We start from the raw sequence: 20,699 nt of genomic DNA, 5'->3' as shown, positions 1-20,699 counted from the left end.
CAGGATTAACTGCCATTAAGATGTTCCTATAGAGAAAACCTAAGACAAATCAGCAGGTTGCAAAAACCATGAGCAAAAAAAGTATATGTTCCAGCTCTACTTCTCATCCAGAAGACTACAAAAGCCAGATATGCTGCAGGGGAGGGTAGGCAGAGCATTAGGCTGCTAAGACCTGCTGCCAGTGCCACACTTACTAGTATTGGCGGCCGCAGTTGTATTAAGTGTGGCCGCCGATCTGTCCAAACCTCAGGCCATTCATCGCCCGCCGGCCAGTATTATCATACTGGCAGCAGTGTGGCCGCTTTATTGGGGCGCCAGATCGATTTTGTCTCCTAGGCCCTGCCACCTGGCCCAGTCCGGCCCACAAGACTGGCACTACACTGAAAATGTAGCGCAAGCCGTGGGGACTCTTTTTGTGCAGGAGCCGGAAGGAGGCTATTTTTTTTTTTTCATGCGAGGGTGGCTTTTTTGTCGCCCCCCCCCCCCCCCCCTTCAAAGTGCCGCCTAGGCCAAGATAGAGCGTTGGGCACTGTGCCAAATTTGTAGAAGCCAAAATGCTGACATCCTAAAATAACTGCTGCTCAAGGCCTCTGGGCTTCAGCAAAATGGCAGCCTCCAGCAAGAAGAAACAGAAAAAAATACTGTGGCAATTTACAGCACACACTAATTTTGGTAGCATATTTATTAATGTGGAATGTATGTTTCTTGTTAAAGAATGTTATTTTTATCAAGTTGTTATAGGTAAAGTTCCACTTTAAATCTGATTGCATTTCCAATGGGAATATAGACTGGGAACATTTTTAAAGATTCTATACAGTTGTGTGTTCCATTAAAATACATGTATTTTTACATACAACTACCATACATTCCCCATACTGACTTAAGGTAATTTTCCTCTTATCCTCTGCACAACAGCCTCAGATTGGAAGAGGGAAAGTCTGCACAAGCAGTCAATAGGGCTCTGCTGATTGTATATTTGTTAACAGGAAACCTTCAGACAGGAGGCCAGAGTTGACAACATAATTGGTATGTTGCTGCTCCTTAATTGTCCAATCAGCAGGTCGAAGCTGGGAGGGGACACCACTATATTTCTTTTTGCTTGGTTTAATTAAAGGATCACCATTCTGGCTATGCTGTCTAGCAGAGGTTTTTGATTCACAAAAGTGGAAAGGAGAAAATTACAACCCCTATTGGCAGATAAGAATGTTCACATAGGTTGTTTAATTGTGTCATTCTCGTCTTTTGAGGGTTATAGGAAGTCTTGCACTGTCTGGTCAATTGGACAAACAAGCATAAAAATCTATAGGCTACCCAAGGAATAACCTCTCCCCTAGCCAATATGCCTTATTTTTTTCCCCCTAATGTCCTAGGAGGGTTGCTCTTTATTTATTTAGCTCCGCTGGTCATTTTTGCTTCATTTTGAGATTTTTTTTTTTTTCCCCTCAAGTCAAGACTCACCACTACATTGCTACTTGGTGGCCCCCATATGGCTGCTATTCCGATTAGCCTTTTCTCAGCCTATCTATGGATGGACTGGACATTGTGGGGCCAGCATAGAACCTCTCCAGACCCTGTTCTGGTAAGAAGTTGGCCACAGAGCAATTTCCTGGCCCAGAGCCATTTGCATTGCAGCTGCGCTTACTGTTTCTGAAGATTTGCTCTGTAAGTAAGCTGATTGGGCCGAGTACTAAGAGCTACCTCATTATTGCACCACTGGGCGCCAGTTTCCTGTCACACCTTGTTTTACCATGGAAGGGGTTAGTGCTGTTGTATTGAGTGCTGACGTCTTCTGCTAGGTGGAGTGGCACTCTTTCACTTTCTGCCATTTAAGCCCCGTACACACGTACCGATTGTCGGCCGTAAATATTCGGCCGATGACCGATTGGCCGATTGTAGGCTTGTTAGTATGATGCTTCCAACAGCGCATTTTCGGCCGAACAGAATCTGTCGTGCAGGCATTAAAATTTTTGTTGGCCGATTGTTCGCCAGTCAGTACAGATTTTGGCCGACAGACAGCAGATTAGCAAGACTGGGCATGCTCAGAAAAGAAAAGACAAGGAAAGTTAACCAGCACATGACATCACTTCTGCAGTCGGCTGTTGTTGGCCGACAAAATTCGTGTGCAGTCTTTTGCAGTTTTCAACAGACACGACAGCCCTGGACAAAAGACGGCCGATCGTTCGGCCGACAATCAGTACGTGTGTACGGGGCTTTAGATTCGTAAAAGCATTGTCCAACAGCTGCTCCTGCTTTGCAAGAGTTTTGTGAACCTCCAATCTCCCTTCTGTATTCACTGACTTGGGTCACCTCCAGCTTTCAGACCTTTATCAGTCACCAACTGTCTGGGTTTGTGAGTACTTCCGGCCTTGCCTTGTATCTTAAACTTAGTTGCATCAATGCCAAGTGGTTAGAACATGTTTGTATCAAGACACCAAGGGATTAGTCTCGCTGCTAATGGGTGACCCTGGCTCAAGCTTTCCTAATGGTCCCAGTGACATTTATTCTGTACCTTCTGAGGGCACCGATTGTCTGCAATCTGGAGTCCTTATTACCCTATAGTTATAGTCTTATTGGTGTTCCCCTCGGCTTCTTTGGGTGGGGCGAAGTCCCTTGGCTTGATTTCAGAGGCCTTTACTGAAGTGTAAGAAGTTCAAGGAAAGTCAGCAGAATCCCATGCTTTCAATTTTCCTAGTGGCTGTTAATCCTTGTGGGTCCTTGCGTAGTTGGTTCTTCTGGAATTCAGGTGCAGATAACACCCATTTATGCTGTTGGATTGAGTGCTGATGTCTTCTGCTGGGTGGAGTGGCACTCGTTCACTCTTTTTTGCCATTTAGCGTCTTGAAAGCATTGTCCAACAGCTGCTCCTGCTTTGCAAGAATTTTGTGGACCTCCAATCTCCCTTTTGCTACTACTGCTTGTATTCAGTAACTTTGGTCACCTCCAGCTTTCAGACCTTTATCAGCCACCAACTGTCTGGGTTTGTGCCTATTTCTGACCTTGCCTTGTATCTTAACCTTGGTTGCATCAATGCCACGTGGTTATAACCTGTCTGTATCAAGACACCGAGGGATTAGTCTCGCTGCTAATGGATGACCCTGGCTCAAGCTTTCCTAATGGTCCCAGTGAAATTTATTCTGTACCTTCTGAGGGCCCAGATTGTCTGCAATCTGGAGTCCTTAATACCCTATGGTTAAAGGGTCTATCTTATTGGCGTTCCCCTTGGCTTCTTTGGGTGGGGCCAAGTCCCCTGTCTTGTTATAAGAGGCCTTTACTGAAGTGTAAGAAGTCCAAGGAAAGTCAACAGAATACCATGCTTTCAATTTTCCTAGTGGCTGTTAATCCTTGTGGGTCCTTGCATAGTTTGTTCTTTTGGAATTCAGGTGCAGATAACACCCATTTATGTTCTCAGGCTAATCCTTTTCCTCTGGCACACACTTCAGCTATTTATCCTCCTCTCCTATGCACCTCTGCACAGATTAACATAACTTCCCCTTCAGCTTCAGGGTTTCCTCAACTTAGGGGCTTTGGCTCGAGTTCCTGTGTCCATTCAAACTCTGGAGCTATGTCTTATCCTGGCTGCCAACCTCTTCTGAAAAATCCTCTTTCCACGGGGCATGTAAGGTCATTTGTGGTAACTAGTACCCCCACATGTCATCCCTTGCCTTCTCCAGAGGAACTCCCTGACCTTCCAGGTCAACTTGGGTCCAAGATTGGCTGTCCTCCACACCAACAGGACTTTGAACCCCTGTGTATTGCCCCTACTTACCCTGTACTTCTCAGAGTAGTGGGCTCCTTTGTCTGTCCCAGTGCCTTTTAATGGCATCCCCGTTGTGGGACACTCTTCACATACTCTTGTGAAGAGAGCAGTCACTGCGGGCCTGGACAGACCACTTCTGGAGGAGCTATATATTGGGTCTTACTTCTTCAGGTTTTAGCGTTCGAAATTTTCCTGTGAGTTTAATTAACCAGCATAGCTCTGCGGTGAAGAAATCCACAGCATGGTTTCCCTTACACCCCTCGTCATCAGACCAGGAGTTATACCATCTCATTTTATGAATGGTTATCAATTATCATTGGAAAACATGGGGAATGAGTTTAATGACTTTGATGTCCAAAGTTGCATGACAAGTTCCACAAGTTTGAATAGAGCCTAAGAGCCCATTCACATTAGCGCGACTTGTCAGGTGACTTGTCAGCCTGACAAGTCGCGGTATGTCGCGGTCCATTGAGTAGTACAGGACCCGTTCTAATAGGAGCAACACAAGTCACTCCCACTTAGAAAAAGGGTCCTGTACTACTTTGGGGCGACCTCGGAGCGACTTGCATAGACTTCCATTATGTGAAGTCTCTGCAAGTCGTGCCGAAGTCGCGGTGCACAGCAGTGCACGCGACTTCACAGGTCGCCCCCAGAAGTCGTGTAGCCTCAATGTGAATGGGCTCTAAAGGTTATTTATTTTTTTCCCTTTTTTAAATACTAAACACATTATACCTGCTCTGTGTAATGGTTTTGCACAGAGCAGCCCCAATCCTCCTCTTTTTTTGGGTCCTCCGCTGGCATTTCTGGCCCCTCGCTGGGTTCCCCCCTGAGCAAGCAGCTTGCCCCCCTGAGCAAGCATCCTCACTCCCGAGCCGGCTCTCAGTGTCTATGGGATACACAGAGCATGGCTCAGTCCTGCCCTCCACTCTCTCCTCACTGGCTGTGACTGCCATTGGCTCCTGCTGCTGTGTCTCAGCCAATATGAAGGGGGGAGAGACCAGGGAGAGCTGCTCTCGTGCACATTGCTGGATCGAGATTGAGCATGGGTAAGTATTGAGGGGATTGCGGGGCACACTGAAGGTTTTTCCTTCATGCATAGAATACATGAAGGTAAAAAACCTTCACCCTATACAACCACTTTACAGCATCTGCTACTGGTGGGTTAATGGCTGGTACCACAGCATACCTTCAGAGGTCTACTGGAGTCAATGCCTGAACAGGCTATAGTGGGTGGTAATAATGTTATGGCTGATTGGTGTAGTTAATAAGGTTGAAAAAAAAAAAAAAGACACAAGTCGTTCTAGTTTAACCAAAATAAATACATTGTTACAAAAGTCCATCATTGAAGGTCTTCATTTCTAATCATTTGCTTCCCTTACAGCTGATTCACCTGGAGATAAAACCAGCAATCCGGAGCCAGATTATCCGAGAACTGCAGGTTTTACACGAGTGCAACTCCCCTTATATTGTGGGCTTCTATGGCGCTTTCTACAGTGATGGAGAGATCAGTATCTGCATGGAGCATATGGTGAGTTAAGAATATGAACCGTGTGGGAATGACAGGATTGGTGCAGGGCTGTGAATAATAGAGAGGATCCCATAATGGTGGTGGCTCAATGGAGAAGAGAAGACAAGCTTGGTGCACCACCTGGAAGTGTTGGAGCTTTGCCCATTCTAAATGGCCAGGTATTCAGCAATAGAAGAGTGCAAGGAAAGCTGCTACCAGGTACCTTCATCCAATACCTGCTAGCTTTTTTTTTTCTTTTTATAGTTGTGATAATCTTTGTATTGTTGACGCAACTTGTGTGTATAGCAAAATACATTTTTTTTTTTTCTTGGACCTCAGACTTCTTGTAGAAAAGGTTGGGTTGGAGTGCTCAGAGTGAGCGTATTGTGTATTTCAGAAGATCTTAGCAGAATTTTATTTAATTACCGTGTTTCCATTCCCTCAGGATGGCGGTTCACTCGATCAGGTGTTGAAGAAAGCAGGAAAAATCCCAGAGAAAATATTGGGAAAAGTCAGCATTGCAGTGAGTATTGTGTATGTCTATCTATGCTGTGCAGGCAGGGGATGAGTATCATCTGGTCATAGATCCCAGTTCTAAAATGCTGTGGTGGAAGCATCAGCTCTAGGTTGGTACTTGAACCCCTTCCTGCCAATGTAACACATATATGCGGCCTCATGGAAATGGGCTTTCTCTTTCGTTCATTGGTGGACACAACGCTCCATAAATCGTAACTAGTGGGTTTATATTGCCTCCTCCAGGAGTAGGACTAGGCAGAACAAAAAACACCTGGCTACACCCATGAGCTGTCCTCAGCTGGTATATAACCCTCCTCCTCTGCTCTAGCTAATTCGTTTTATTCTGTCTAGTCACGAGTAAGGACCTAGGTTCCCGGCTGGGATCTCTGGTCCCAGCAATTATTTTCTCCTTCCTTACATCTTTTTTTGTTTTTTGTTTTTTCTCTTGGGAGATCTACAATCAACTGCCGGGCTGGGTAATCTAGATCCAGTGGTCCCCCCAGCCCAGCCAGCGTGCAGACCGCAGCTATGCCCTAGGTCGGCCGTGACATAGACTCACAGACAGAGGCTGGCCCTTGAGTTAAACGTCTCGCAGGGTCGCATACGACTGGGTGTGGGTGAGTCGCAGCGGTTCTTTGGCCGACAGCTCCCCTACTTCGTTGGCTAGGATTCTGTGTGGAGCATTACCCACACCATAAAAGGGTAAGTACAGTCCCCTCCAGGGACGGTCACACCTGCCTGCAGGTTCCCTCCTTCTGTCCTTAAATCCCTCAATAAGCTGGCCTTCCCCCCCCACTCCCTCCCCCCCCCCCATGTCTGGACCTGGAGCTTAGTGGGGGTCCTAGGGCAGAGGATGCCGCAGAGACCCCTGGGGTCTCCCCCGCTATCCCCACTCTGTAAGGGTCCTGGGATAATGTACGTCCTGCCCTGGTAGTCTGGAGGGGTTGCAGTATAGGAGACCCCTGGGTGCATGCCCTACTGTTTGCAGTGTGGGTATATTGCAGGGGGATCCCAGCACAGCGGAGTCTCCCCTAATGTGTGTCCTACCTTCAGGGGGGGGTCTTCCTTTCCTTATGGAGCCTCAGGATCACATCTCTCCCACTGACCCCCCTCATGGAGGTGGCAGGTTCCTCTGAACCCCAGCTTCCCATGTTTGCACTGACGGTGGTCCTGCAGTCCTTAGTGTCCCGGGTGGAAGTGGTGTGTGAGCAAAGGCCCAGAAGGAAGCATCCACGGCCTTTCCCTGCTCAGTCTGTCTCATCTGATTCTGAGTCTGATGCCACCGTGGACGCGGCCCATCCAGGGGGGCTTAATATCACACCCCCAGATCCATCTAATAGTGAGGAATTAAAAAGAGCCGGTAGACGTAATTATCACTGCAGTGCGTGAGACTTTAAAAATGGAGGATGCGGCTGATGTAGCCACGTATGTGGCTGTGTCGTTTGGTAAGGAAAGGGAACAACCAAAATTACCCCTTGTGGTCCCCAAATGTTTTGCTGTACGTTACCCTTTTGGGAAGTCCTTTTTTAAAAAAGTGTACCTGTCCACCGGTGGTGGACCCTCCTGTTTCCAGGTTGAATAAAGCAACCATGATCCCAGTAGTGGAATCCCCGTCCTTAAGGACCCGGCTGACAGGAAAGCGGAGGCTGTGGCATGCAGCATGTTTACTATGGCTGGTTCGACATTGCAGCCAGTCTTTGCCTCAGCCCTGGTGTCTCAGACCCTTACTGAATGGGCCAAGCTTTTGCACCAGGGCCTGGGGGGGTGAGCAGCTTCCCACTGCTTATGTGGATTTAGCGGACCAGTTTGTCCATGTGATGCAGCTTTGGATACAGCTCCTTTGCTTTCCAAACTTTCTATTTCAGCAGTGGTGATTAGGCGCGTGGTGTGGCTTCAGAATTGGCCCGCAGACCAAGTCTCTAAGAAAGCTCTCATTGATCTGCGCTTTCAAGGCTAATCGCCTGTTTGGGGCTACCCTGGATGACCTCATTAAGGGTATCGTGGGGGGGAAGAGTACCTTCCTGCCATAGTCTAGGAAAGGGAAGGAGCCTCATCGCAGCCGGGGCCCTCCTTCTCAGCACATAAAAAATTATTTTGTGCTTCTGGGACAGAGAATAAGGGAAATAGATCTTTCAAATTTTCCCTGGGAGGTTCCAAGCATCCTTGGTCTGGTAAGCCTAGCGCTTGCTTCTCCAGACCCCCAGAGAAGACCCCTTCAGCATGAAGGTCTGCCCTTACCCATTATTGGGGTGGGGGGACATCTTCACTGGTTTCCAGCCTCATGGACCTCCTCCATGAGCATCAAGGGGATCCACTAAATTCTTCTTTTGGGGGTACTCGGAAAGGGGGACAAAGCTTGTCCTTTTCAGGTATTTTCGGTCCGGAGTCTCCTTGTGCCTATTTAATTCCTGCAAAGGTTCAGGCGATGTCCGAACTACCTAAGGTCCCCCCTATCCAGGGAAATGATTTACCTAAATCTGATTCCAATTCTAACCAGCGTGGTCCTTCCTCTGGACAAACTTCTGGAACCATAGGCCGTGATTCACCGGCTGCTATCACACAAATAGTTCTCTCTCCCAATTTACATACAGGTTCTGAGTCCGGCGGTATCGACCTTCAAGACACTTCTGTTTGCACAGTCCTACATGCAGCTCCTTTAGAAGGTTCGGATACACAGGAGGATACCGAGGCTCGTGGTGAGATCACGAGTTCCTCTGGCAGGTGTCCAAGGGCCACTGGAAGGCCAGTATCATCCTCGACTCAGACTTCTCCCACAATTCCTGCGAGGAATCGAGGGCGAGGATCTTCCAATCAGTCTGGTTGCCATAAACATTCCTTGGGGGCTTCCTCTCAGAGAAGACCAGTTGTCCCAAGGGCGGATCTACTATCCTGCTTTACAGTCACTGGTTTTAATAGCTTAGCTATTGAAAGCCAGGTACTGAGGGATAGCGGTCTGTCTGGATCAGTGATCCCTACTATGGTGAAGGCGAGGAAGTCGTCTTCCAGCAAGATATACCATTGTGCGTGGAAAGCATACATTTCTTGGTGTGAGTTGATTGGCGCTCATCCTTGATCCTTTTCTGTGGCTCAGATCTTAACCTTTCTTCAACAGGACATTGATCAGAAGTTGGCCTTAAGTATCATTGTGACGGTACTCACTGTCACTGGAAGTGAAAGACAGATACTTAATGTAACGGAACCGCGACCCACACTTTTTGTGGGCTTCTGTCAGTATACGGCTTCCTCCCAGTCGTGAACATAGATATCAGATTTTCCAGCCGCCCCCCATACAAAGCTAGCCGACAACTTAGCTTGTACTAGAATCTTCTGTTTATTGAACAGTCACACAGAATTCATATACAGCATGGACCTCCCCCTCTTGATCAAATTACCACACACAGGTCAGGGGTTGCCTGATTACATTATCATATGCAGATGAAATTGTATACAGAAATAGAATTAACTTGAACTAATTATCTAGCCATCTGGACAATGTGAGTTCATTAACATTTAACAATGGAACAGACAGGCTTAACAGAATACACATCTCACCTCAATAGACAGACAATAGGGAGAGCCTGTCTCGGTCTTTGAAATACAATATAAATTAGCATAATCGTAAACACAGACCCCATTTGAAGCAATCCAAACCATTAAGTATCTATCTTTCACTCCTAATTCGCTTTTAGCTCCAGGCCCGACATGTTTTCGCGCCTACGCGCTTCTTCGGGGGCCTAGTAGGGAGCACTAGTGTTTGGGTCAAGTATAAGGGTCAAAGGTCAGGGTCATTATATTTTGGGCAGGATTTTTTTTAACATTTTTTAAATTGGTGTCAGTGTATTTTACGTAGGACAAAAAAAAAAAAATGTCATCTATTGCTTCTCGACTGTACTACGGGTACAAACAAAAAAATGACCAACACATATGTGGTATGGCTGCGATCATCAGCAGCAGGAGAATTTTTTTTTTTGGGTTGTTCTTTGGTGATAGGGTATGGCAGTAACAAGAAATATATACAGCTACATTTAAAACATTTTTATATTTTATTTAAAGGTTTTTTTTTTTTTTTTAACAATTCTACTCCCTTTTGGGACTCAAGGTCCCCTTTTAAATGGGGATGAAAATAAATGTTATTCTTTGTAATGGAGCCTCACTTGGCATTTTTCCTGCATTATGTTGGGCTGGCAACTGAGCAGCCTCTCTTTGCCCTTTTAGCTGCACAAACTCCTTACCAAACTCATTGTTGCTTCCTAGTCATTCATCACTAATATTGTGAACGACAAAAAAAAAAGTTTTGTTTTTGGACTCGATTGTTAAGTTAATTTAGTTTCGTCATATTCGTTATGTTAGAGTGATTTGTTTTCGGGGTTTCCTTTCGTATATTCGGTTTCAGTTAGTATATTCATTATTTTGAATTGTAGAAGACAGCTAGATTTGTTCTTGTTTTTTAGTCTTTTTTTCTATTCTATTTTATTCTGTTTAATTCTATTCAATTCTCTTATTTTATACTTCTATTCTGTTTTTTTTTTATTTTTTCTATTCTATTTTTTTATTTTATATTCTCTTTTCTGTTTTCTTCTATTTTATTGTATTCTATTTTTTTCTATTTTTATTTTATATTCTTTTTGAGTCTATTCTTTATTTTTTTTTCTATTCTCTTTTATTCTATTTTATCTATTCAACAGAATAGAAGAAAAAAAAAATGATTATTTTTTTTGTATTCTATTTTTTTCTTTTCTGTTTTCTATTCTACAAGGCAGCCTAAGTAGAAATCGTCATCTTATTTTTTATTTGATCGTTAATACCTTACTGTATTTATTGAAACATGTTTTCATTTCATTTTTGAAATTCTGAATATTTGTTATTTTGTTATTATAATTTCAGATTCGCTGAAATTTGTTACTATTGTGATTTGGAAATTGGGATACATCCGAATCTCAGAATAATGAACATTTTGTCTGAATTTCGATTTTTTAACAAAACCAATCGCACATGTCTGTTCAGTATTGCTTGCTTATGATTTGGTTTTTTAATGTTACCTTAAAGCGGAGTTCCGGCCTCAAATACCTTTTTTAACTAAAAATACCCCTATAATACTAATCCATCGCCCTTTACAGAACCGCTATTCTCATACTTACAAGGTGTACAGTATTGGATTTTAGTCAAAATTTTATTTTTAAAAACGCTGTCTGGGCGCGGCCATCTTAGACGTGGGCATCTGAAGCCGCAGTGTAATCTGCTGTGTCCTTCTTCCTGATTCCAGGGAGTGTTCTGGGAGTTCTTCCTGATTCCAGCCTCCTGGGAGTGATGACAAACAGCTCCCAGGATGCAATGCAAAGGCGGAAGTGATGTCGGTGGCTGCGGCCACAGAGGGGGGGAGAAGCAGGAAGTACAATCAAAAATGCCCTGAAAATAACGTAAGGGACCCTCGAAAAAAAATTTAAAATGCCCAATTGTTGATCAGCATAGTGAGCACTCCAGGAATCACTGAAGTTGCAAAATAGGCCGGAACTCCACTTTAACAAAGCCTATTCCAGTTTATAAAGCTAGACAGGTGCAAAGTAATTGTCAACACCCCCCTCCCCACCCCCCTTGGGCACCACCATTATGATACATACACATATGTGCCTACAATCTCTGCCCAGCCTTCCAGTCCTGGCAGAACCCCGTTGGCACATCTGCACACATGTGCATAGACAGGAAAATTTTGGTTTTCCCTGATAGTAGTCTTTGCACGTGCACAGAAAACCCTGTAGGTGCACAATGGACTGAGAGAAACGGGCACATGCACAGGTGCCACAGGGCTCTCATGGGACCGGGGCTCTGCAGCACATCTGCGCATACACAGGGGGTGGGGAAGACATTCTTGTCTAGGCGAGAGACGTGGAGTTGCTGCTTTGCAAGGCATAAAAACGACTTTGTTTACAAAAAAAAATGTCCATTTGTAAGAGAAGAAGAGTGGAGGAGGCCGGGAACTACAACAAGACCTTCAGGGTGAATGTTCACTTTAAAGTGAGGACATGTGGTTTACTGGTGGGTAATATATCCAGTAACTCCATACAGCTCAATTATTCTACATTACTGATGGGTTTGAGGGTCATATTTCATGAAAACAACATGATGTAAGTAATTACTCCTAAAAAGGAATATGTCTATATAGAAATATAGGAGTTTATTTTTTTAAAATTCCTTTATTGAAAAGAACAAAGTACCAGAGTACAACAGCAGCACAAGTCGATACTTAGGAGTCAGTCAGTCGATCATCATAAAGCAAACATACAAGTATGCGCTATTGCAAAAAGCCATTAAAACACAAACAGCATCAGGAACATAGGTACTGTATGGGACCAACTGAACATTTCAAGAACAAGGTGGGAGAATGCAGCGCCACCGGAACACGACAGGAGTTCAAGATGGCGTGTATACAGAGTTGTATAAAGTACTCGAAACCCATACTTGTGTAAAAGTACAAGTGCTCAATCAAAAAGTGACTTGAGTAGAAGTGGAAGTGCTCAATCAAAAAGTGACTTGAGTGGAAGTGCTCAATCAAAAAGTGACTTGAGTAGAAGTACTAAAGTATTCAACATTTTTTGTACTTAAGTATTGCAAGTCGTTTTTTTGCTACTCAAGTACTGAAAGTAAAAGTACCAGTAGTTTTGAGAAAAAAAAATTGCTTCTCAAGTACTGAAAGTAAAAGTACAAGTATTGTGTTATGTAGTTATTAAAGAAAGAAGCCAAAAGTTTGAACATCATATTGTTTTTTTATGATTTCAAATGCAGCTTTTATTTATACATACAGTAGCATTTATTTTCGTATGCGCTGATAATACACATGTTTTGAGCTTCATGAAACCTGCCATCTACTGTTCTGGCAATGGTAATTTTAATAACAGTAACGAGTAACTATGCAGCACAAAAAAAAAAAATATCGGAGTAGAAGTATTGAAATCATTGAAAAAATGTAGTGAAGTAAAAGTGGAAGTAGGAGAAAAAAATTCTACTCTAGGAAAGTACAGATACCGCCTTTTATACTTAAGTACAGTAGTGAAGTAGTTCTACTTAGTTACTATACATCTCTGCGTGTATACATATAGCAGCCTGGTGCTCCCACCCGGGCGTCCTGAAAGGACGCGTCTGATATACAGGAGGTATAGCATACTCAGTGGTGCTAGGAAAGTCATCACAAGGTAGAATAGCAAAAATTAGAATGCCGGGACAAAGGAAAGAAAAGAAGGGAAAATAGTAGCAGGTATAGGGTGAGTGGAGAAGGGACAGAGAAAAGGAGGGCCAGGACCATTTCCCCCAGGCAGGCCGTCGCGAGGGCAGGGTGGGCACACCGTGGCGTCATCGCTCAGGGGGCTCCCTGCCGGTAAGCATCGGTGCCAGTAAAGAACAGCCAAGGCATCCAGCGGTTCCATGTCTGTTCCTCCCGTATTTCTAAGGGTGGCCGTCAACTCCTCCATACGATGAATCTCGTTGACTTTGGAAAACCAGAGTTCACGTGTGGGTGGTTGGGACTGTCTCCACATGGCCGGTATACAGGCCTTCGCAGCATTGAGAAGTCGGATCGTCAGGGATTGTTTGTACTTACGGATTGGACGTTTCGTGAGGTGGAGAAGGCACAGCGCAGGGTCGTCCCCCCACCTCGACCGCCGTGAGTTGTTTAATGATTGAGGCAACCTCCGTCCAGAAATTTTGCAGCGCGGGACAAGCCCAGAAAATATGAAGCATTGTCCCCCCTTCCGATCCACAGCGCCAACACCTATCAGGACAGCTCGTATAGGAGTTTATTTACTAAATCTGGAGAGTGCAAAATCAGGCTCACTTCTGCATGGAAACCAATTGACGTCCAGGTTTTATTGCCAAAGCTTAATTGAACAAGTCAAAGTTAGAAGCTGGCTGGCTACCATGCACAGCTGCACCAGATTCTGGGTGCTCCAGTTTTAGTAAATCTTCCCTATAGTGTCTGCTATTGGGTCCTTCTTCCTTTTAAAATGGTTTTAAACGTTTGATTTTTTTTTTTTTTTTTTTTTAACATGCCTATACTTACCTGCTCTAAAGGTTTTGCACAGAGTAGCTCCAATCCTTTTCATCTGGGGTCCCCCACAGGCGCTCCAGACCCTTCCTCTAAATCGGGTGCCCCCGCGGAAAGCTGCTTACCATGGGGGCACCTGCGCAGGCTCGCTCCCCAGTCCCGCTGCTGCATCCATTCACCCAAACAGCGCCCCCCGTTCCCCGTTACATCTTTTTATTGAACGCGGTGGGAGCACCACCCCCCCCCCCCCCCCCCGCTGCTACAGTGAGGGGAAGAAAGTATTTGATCCCCTGCTGATTTTATACATTTGCCCACTGACGAAGAAATGATCAGTCTATCATTTTAATGGTCAGTTTATTTTAACAGTGAGAGACAGAATAACAACACAAAATATCCAGAAAAACGCATTTCAAAAATGTTATAAATTGGTTTTGATTTTCATGAGTGAAATAAGAATTTGATCCCCTATCAATCAGCAAGATTTCTGGCTATACAGGTACTGAGCTGAGATTAGGAGCACTCTCCTAAAGGGAAATCTCCTAATCTCAGCTTTTTACCTGTATAAAAGACACCTGTACATAGAAGCAATCAATCAGATTCCAATCTCTCCACCATGGCCAAGACCAAAGAGCTGTCCAAGGATGTCAGGGACAAGATTGTAGACCTACACAAGGCTGGAATGGGCTACAAGACCATCGCCAAGCAGCTTGGCGAGAGGGTGACAACAGTTGGTGCGATTATTAGCAAATAGAAGAAACCCAAAACTGTCAATCTCACTCGGTCTTGGGCTCCATGCAGGATCTCACCGTGAGGAGTTTCAATGATCATGAGAACGGTGAGGAATCGGCTCAGAACTACACGGGAGAATCTTGTCCATGATCTCAAGGCAGCTGGGACCATAGTCACCAAGAAAACAATTGGTAACACACTACGTTGTGAAGGGCTGAAATCCTGCAGCGCCCGCAAGGTCCCCCTGCTCAAAAAAGGACATGTACAGGCCTGTCTTTAGTCTGCTAATGAACATCTCAATGATTCAGAGGAGAACTGGGTGAAAGTGTTGTGGTCAGATGAGACAAAAATCAAGCTCTTTGGCATCAACTCAACTCGCCGTGTTTGGAGGAGGAGGAATGCGGTCTATAACCTCAAGAACACCATCCCCACCGTCAAACATGGAGGTGGAAACATTATGCTTTGGGGGTGTTTTTCTGCTAAGGGGACAGGACAACTTTACCGCGTCAAAGTGATGATGGATGGGGCCGTGTATCAGCAAATCTTGGATGAGATGCCTGAGCCAGGGCATTGAAAATGGGTCGTGGGTGGGTATTCCAGCATGATAATGACCCAAAACACACGGCCAAGGCAACAAAGGAGCGGCTCATGAAGAAGCACATTAAGGTCCTGGAGTGGCCTGGCCAGTCTTCAGACCTTAATCCCATAGAAAATATGTGGAGGGAGCTGAAGGTTCGAGTTACAAACGGCAGCCTCGAAAACCTTAATGACTTGGGAGAGGATCTGCACTGAGGAGTAGGGATGTAATGATATCAAAATCTCACGGTACGATACAATTTCGATATTGACCTCACGGTACGATATTTATTGCGATATTGTGGAAAAGCTCATGGTATTTTTAAATAGCTCATGATAGTGTTTGTGATGATAATAGCGAAAAAATACCGACATTTATTCTGCTTTTGCCAGTCAACAGGCAATTTATTGTTGTATTTATGGATCCATGACAACATAAAGCACTGATCACATAGTGCTTTTAAAGTGCAAGTTGTAGTCAGGAACATCAATATTCTGTATAGTAATATTTGGTTGCATAACTGATTCTTCTGTGCAATGTTCAAGTTAAGAAGCAGCTAGAACAATTGTAAACAAACAATAGGCAATTCCCTTTAAGTGCAAACAAAGATCAAGTTAAGTCAGGTTTAAATGTGCAAGGCAAATAAAGGCAGCCTTTTAAAACTGGTATTTAGGAACATAACTTAAACTTAAATAAAATAGTCAGTCAAAAAGCCTTTAAAAAAAACACTGACCTATCATTTAGCTTATGTTCACGTTTTTCATCAGAAAGATCAAAATATCTACATTGCAAGAAAAAAAAAAAAAAAAAACAGTAAAAAAAATCCTTAAACTCTGGTCTATGTAGTTAACAATGATTTGTTCCGCGGGACTGTGTTTCTCTATCGCTCATTGACAGACGTAGTCCTCGGTGATACACCACCTTCGGGTTATGTTGCCTCCACAGGAGCAGGACTAGACAGGAAATTAAAAAGCTCTGGCCACACCCTAGGGGCAGTCCCAGAGGGTATATCCTCTCTCTCTCTCTGCCTCAGCAAATCAGTTATTTTCTGTCTAGTTAGGAGTAAGGACCTAGATACCTTGCTGGGATCTTCGGTCCTGGCAAGATTTTTTTTCTTAAAAGATTTTTTAGACAGCTTTTTTTCTCCAGTGTTCCTGTGAGATCTTCAAGCAAGAAAGCTGAACTGGGCGACGGGCTGGATGTTGAGATCCGGTGGTCACCCCAGTTCAGCCTACGAGCGCGTGCAGGCCATAGCTCCGCGCTGGGTCGGCCGCGACAAAGTCCCATTAAGGGACTGACCCCGCGAGTTAAACGTCTCGCTGAAACGCCAAAGACCATGAGTCACGGCGTCCATATCGGTCGACAGCCCTCCCGCCCCGGTGGAGAGGGGTACTGTCAGGAGTTGGTGCCCGCCTGGTTCCGGTATGGTGAGTAGTATGTTCCCCCTTTTCCCCTGACGGGTCTTGTGGTGAACGCGGGCCCCTCTCTGTATGGTAAGATAGAGTCCCCCTCTATCCTATAACATGACACAGATCCCCCTACTTTGAGTGTGATTTTATGTGCAAAAAGCCAGGAGGCTTGGTTTGGGAGCTAACAATCTAATTGTATACATGTTTAAAAGATTGTAATCTGTGGCATTCTGGGAATCTTACTGTGATAAGAATAAGGTACCTACCAGTCAGAAGCCACGGACATGTAGACTGCCTTCCTAAATCAGATCTCCAGCTATAAGCAGGCCTCCCGAACGGCCATGCGGTCCGCCAGGGCCGGTACCGCCAACCACGCCAAATCCCCATGCAGAGAGAGTGTTGTGTGCCCTGCAGCACACCGCTATTCAGTACAGGCCGCCGCCATTTTTTTTTGCTGGATCGCACGAGCCGCCATTTTGGCGTAGCCTCGTGTCTCCAGCATGGGGGCGGCCATGTTTGAGGTGATCCAAACACCTCGTGGAGCTAGGGGAGGCGCCGGAAGACGTGCAGAGGGGCGGAGCCGCCTCCTTTCTTCCTGGGCAGCCAGCCAAAAGACTTCCTGTTTGTCAAGACAGCGCTGTAACCTGTTGCAGTTAAACTCTGAGCATCAAGTGGTGAGCCTGGGGGTCTATCTCTCTCTCTCTCGATCGATAGGGATCCCTAGCAGGTAACACTAAGGGGCTTTTGTGGCGCTGGGGGTCTGAAGAAAAAAAAAAAAAAAAAAAAAAGTTTTTTATTTTTGAATTATATTATCCAGGAAGTGACTGGAATTATCATGGACCCTGCCACACATATTCCCCCACCTGTTTCCCTCGAGGGGGCCACGGGACCCGCCGGTGCACAGAGTGTAGAGGCATTTACAGCAATTTTGGAGTCTATGGTGGCTCGGGTGAAGGCGGCCTGTCAGGGACGGGGGTCAAGGAAGCAACCCCCGCCTACCCCTATACCATCTGACACCTCTGACTCAGGTTCAGAGATGGTCACGGCAGTTGCAGGTCCCTCTGCAAGGGCTGTTACCTCAGGTAAAGCTCCCTCAGACAGTGAGGAGGACGCTTCTTCTCCTGCTATAATTCAGGAAGAAGCATTGGTGGACGCACTAGTTGTGGCAGTGCAGGAAACCTTAAAACTTGAGGTTTTACTGGCAGAGGCAACTGAAACAGAGATTCCTTTTGGTACTAACAAGCCCATCAAAACGGTGAAGGTTTTTCCTGTACCCAAGTGTTTTGGTAATAAGATTAAAGGAGAATGGGAACATTCTAAACGTACCTTTACTATTTCCAAGCGTATTGCTAGACGCTATCCGTTTGAGGAATCCATCATTAAGAAATGGACGGTACCACCAGTGGTGGATCCACCTATTTCCAGGCTGAATAAAGCCACGGTTATCCCAGTGGAGGACACTTCGTCCTTTAAGGATCCGGTGGATCGAAAGATGGAAGCAGAGTTCCGCACCATCTTCTCTCTGATAGGGTCAGCATTTAGACCAGTAATTGTTATTGGTCTAGTTTCCCAGACACTTACGGAATGGGCGAAGATGGTACGCCAAGACCTTAGGGGAAAAGATATTCCCCAGGATACATCTGATTTGATAGAACAGATTATACAAGGGCTACAGTTTATCTGTGACGCAGCCTTGGACACTACTCCCCTATTAGGGCATGCATCTATGTCAGCGGTGATCCTCAGACGCGTGCTGTGGTTAAAATGCTGGTCAGCTGACCTAGGTTCCAAAAAGACCTTGACAAATCTCCCCTTTCAGGGGAATCGTCTATTTGGGGCCAACCTAGATGAAATCATTAAGGATGCCACTGGGGGCAAGAGCACTTTTTTGCCACAGGCTGCTAAAGCTAAGGGACCTCGCAACAAGCGAGGACCTTTCTTTACCGCCCATAAAGGGCGCCCGGCTGGAACAAGCGGGAAAGGCAAGACTCCTCCAGGAGGGTTCAAGAAGGGCTGGTCGGACAAACAGAGGACCAACCCAGCCAAACCCGAAGCAAAGGAGTACACAGCCTGAAGGCAGGGCCGGACTGGGTATGAAAACCAGCCCTGGAAAAAATGACATACCAGCCCCATAGCATTGCGTCATTATACCAGCGCCACCCCTCAGTAAGCCCCCCCCCTCCCAGTACAGACCCCTCATTAAGCCCCCCTCACAGGACAGACCCCTCGGTGAGCCCCCCTCACAGGACAGACCCCTCGGTGAGACCACCTCACAGGACAGACCCCTCAGTGAGCCCCCCTAACAGGACAGACCCCTCACAGGACAGACCCCCTCACAGGACAGACCCCCTCACAGGACAGACCCCCTCACAGGACAGACCCCCTCACAGGACAGACCCCCTCACAGGACAGACCCCTCAGTGAGCCCACCTCACAGGACAGACCCCTCGGTGAGCCCCCCTCACAGGACAGACCCCTCAGTGAGCTCCCCTCACAGGACAGACCCCTCGGTGAGCCCCCCTCACAGGACAGACCCCTCGGTGAGCCCCCCCTCCCAGGACAGACCCCTCAGTGAGCCCCCTCACAGGACAGACCCCTCAGTGAGACCCCCTCCCAGGACAGACCCCCACCCAGGACAGACCCCCACCCAGGACAGACCCCCTCCCAGGACAGACCCCCTCCCAGGACAGACCCCCTCAGTGAGACCCCCTCACAGGACAGACCCCCTCACAGGACAGACCCCTAAGTGAGACCCCCTCCCAGGACAGACCCCCTCCCAGGACAGACCCCCTCACAGGACAGACCCCCTCACAGGACAGACCCCCCAGTGAGCCCCCCTCACAGGACAGACCCCTCACAGGACAGACCCCCTCACAGGACAGACCCCTCACAGGACAGACCCCCTCACAGGACAGACCCCCTCACAGGACAGACCCCTCACAGGACAGACCCCCTCACAGGACAGACCCCTCAGTGAGCCCCCCTCACAGGACAGACCCCCTCCCAGGACAGACCCCCTCCCAGGACAGACCCCCTCCCAGGACAGACCCCTCAGTGAGCCCCCCTCCCAGGACAGACCCCTCAGTGAGACCCCCTCCCTGTTCAGACCCCCTCACAGGACAGACCCCCTCACAGGACAGACCCCTCAGTGAGACCCCCTCACAGGACAGACCCCCTCACAGGACAGACCCCCTTACAGGACAGACCCCTCACAGGACAGACCCCCTCACAGGACAGACCCCTCAGTGAGCCCCCCCTCACAGGACAGACCCCTCAGTGAGCCCCCCTCCCAGGACAGACCCCCTCCCAGGACAGACCCCCTCCCAGGACAGACCCCCTCCCAGGACAGACCCCCTCCCAGGACAGACCCCCTCACAGGACAGACCCCCTCACAGGACAGACCCCCTCAGTGAGACCCCCTCCCAGGACAGACCCCCTCACAGGACAGACCCCCTCACAGGACAGACCCCCTCAGAGGACAGACCCCCTCACAGGACAGACCCCTCAGTGAGCCCCCCTCACAGGACAGACCCCTCAGTGAGACCCCCTCCCAGGACAGACCCCCTCACAGGACAGACCCCTCAGTGAGACCCCCTCACAGGACAGACCCCCTCACAGGACAGACCCCCTCACAGGACAGACCCCTCAGTGAGACCCCCTCCCAGGACAGACCCCCTCACAGGACAGACCCCTCAGTGAGACACCCTCACAGGACAGACCCCCTCACAGGACAGACCCCCTCACAGGACAGACCCCTCAGTGAGCCCCCCTCACAGGACAGACCCCTCAGTGAGACCCCCTCCCAGGACAGACCCCCTCACAGGACTGACCCCCTCACAGGACAGACCCCTCAGTGAGCCCCCCTCACAGGACAGACCCCTCAGTGAGACCCCCTCCCAGGACAGACCCCCTCCCAGGACAGACCCCCTCCCAGGACAGACCCCCTCCCAGGACAGACCCCCTCCCAGGACAGACCCCCTCCCAGGACAGACCCCCTCACAGGACAGACCCCTCAGTGAGACCCCCTCCCAGGACAGACCCCCTCCCAGGACAGACCCCCTCCCAGGACAGACCCCCTCCCAGGACAGACCCCCTCCCAGGACAGACCCCCTCCCAGGACAGACCCCTCCCAGGACAGACCCCTCAGTAAGCCCCCCACCTTCACTCCC

At 47.4% G+C, this 20,699-nt stretch overlaps 1 protein-coding gene across 1 annotated transcript in view; it reads left to right on the top strand.

The window, feature by feature from the left end:
- MAP2K1 (mitogen-activated protein kinase kinase 1) overlaps positions 1-20,699 on the top strand; it is a gene marked incomplete at its 5' end in the record, with an annotated part of 77,661 nt that overhangs the window by 5,870 nt on the left and 51,092 nt on the right. Inside the window, 2 exons of the mRNA XM_082256270.1 lie at positions 5,139-5,285; positions 5,710-5,787. Of these exons, the coding sequence (XP_082112396.1) occupies positions 5,139-5,285; positions 5,710-5,787 (225 nt within the window). The remainder of the gene's footprint in view (positions 1-5,138; positions 5,286-5,709; positions 5,788-20,699) is intronic.

The sequence above is a fragment of the Pelophylax lessonae genome (genome assembly GCF_965119305.1).
Source record: "Pelophylax lessonae genome assembly, chromosome: 4".
Classification (NCBI taxonomy): Eukaryota; Metazoa; Chordata; class Amphibia; order Anura; family Ranidae; genus Pelophylax; species Pelophylax lessonae.
Note: the sequence above shows the minus strand (reverse complement) of the source record. Positions and strands in the feature narration are given on the sequence as shown.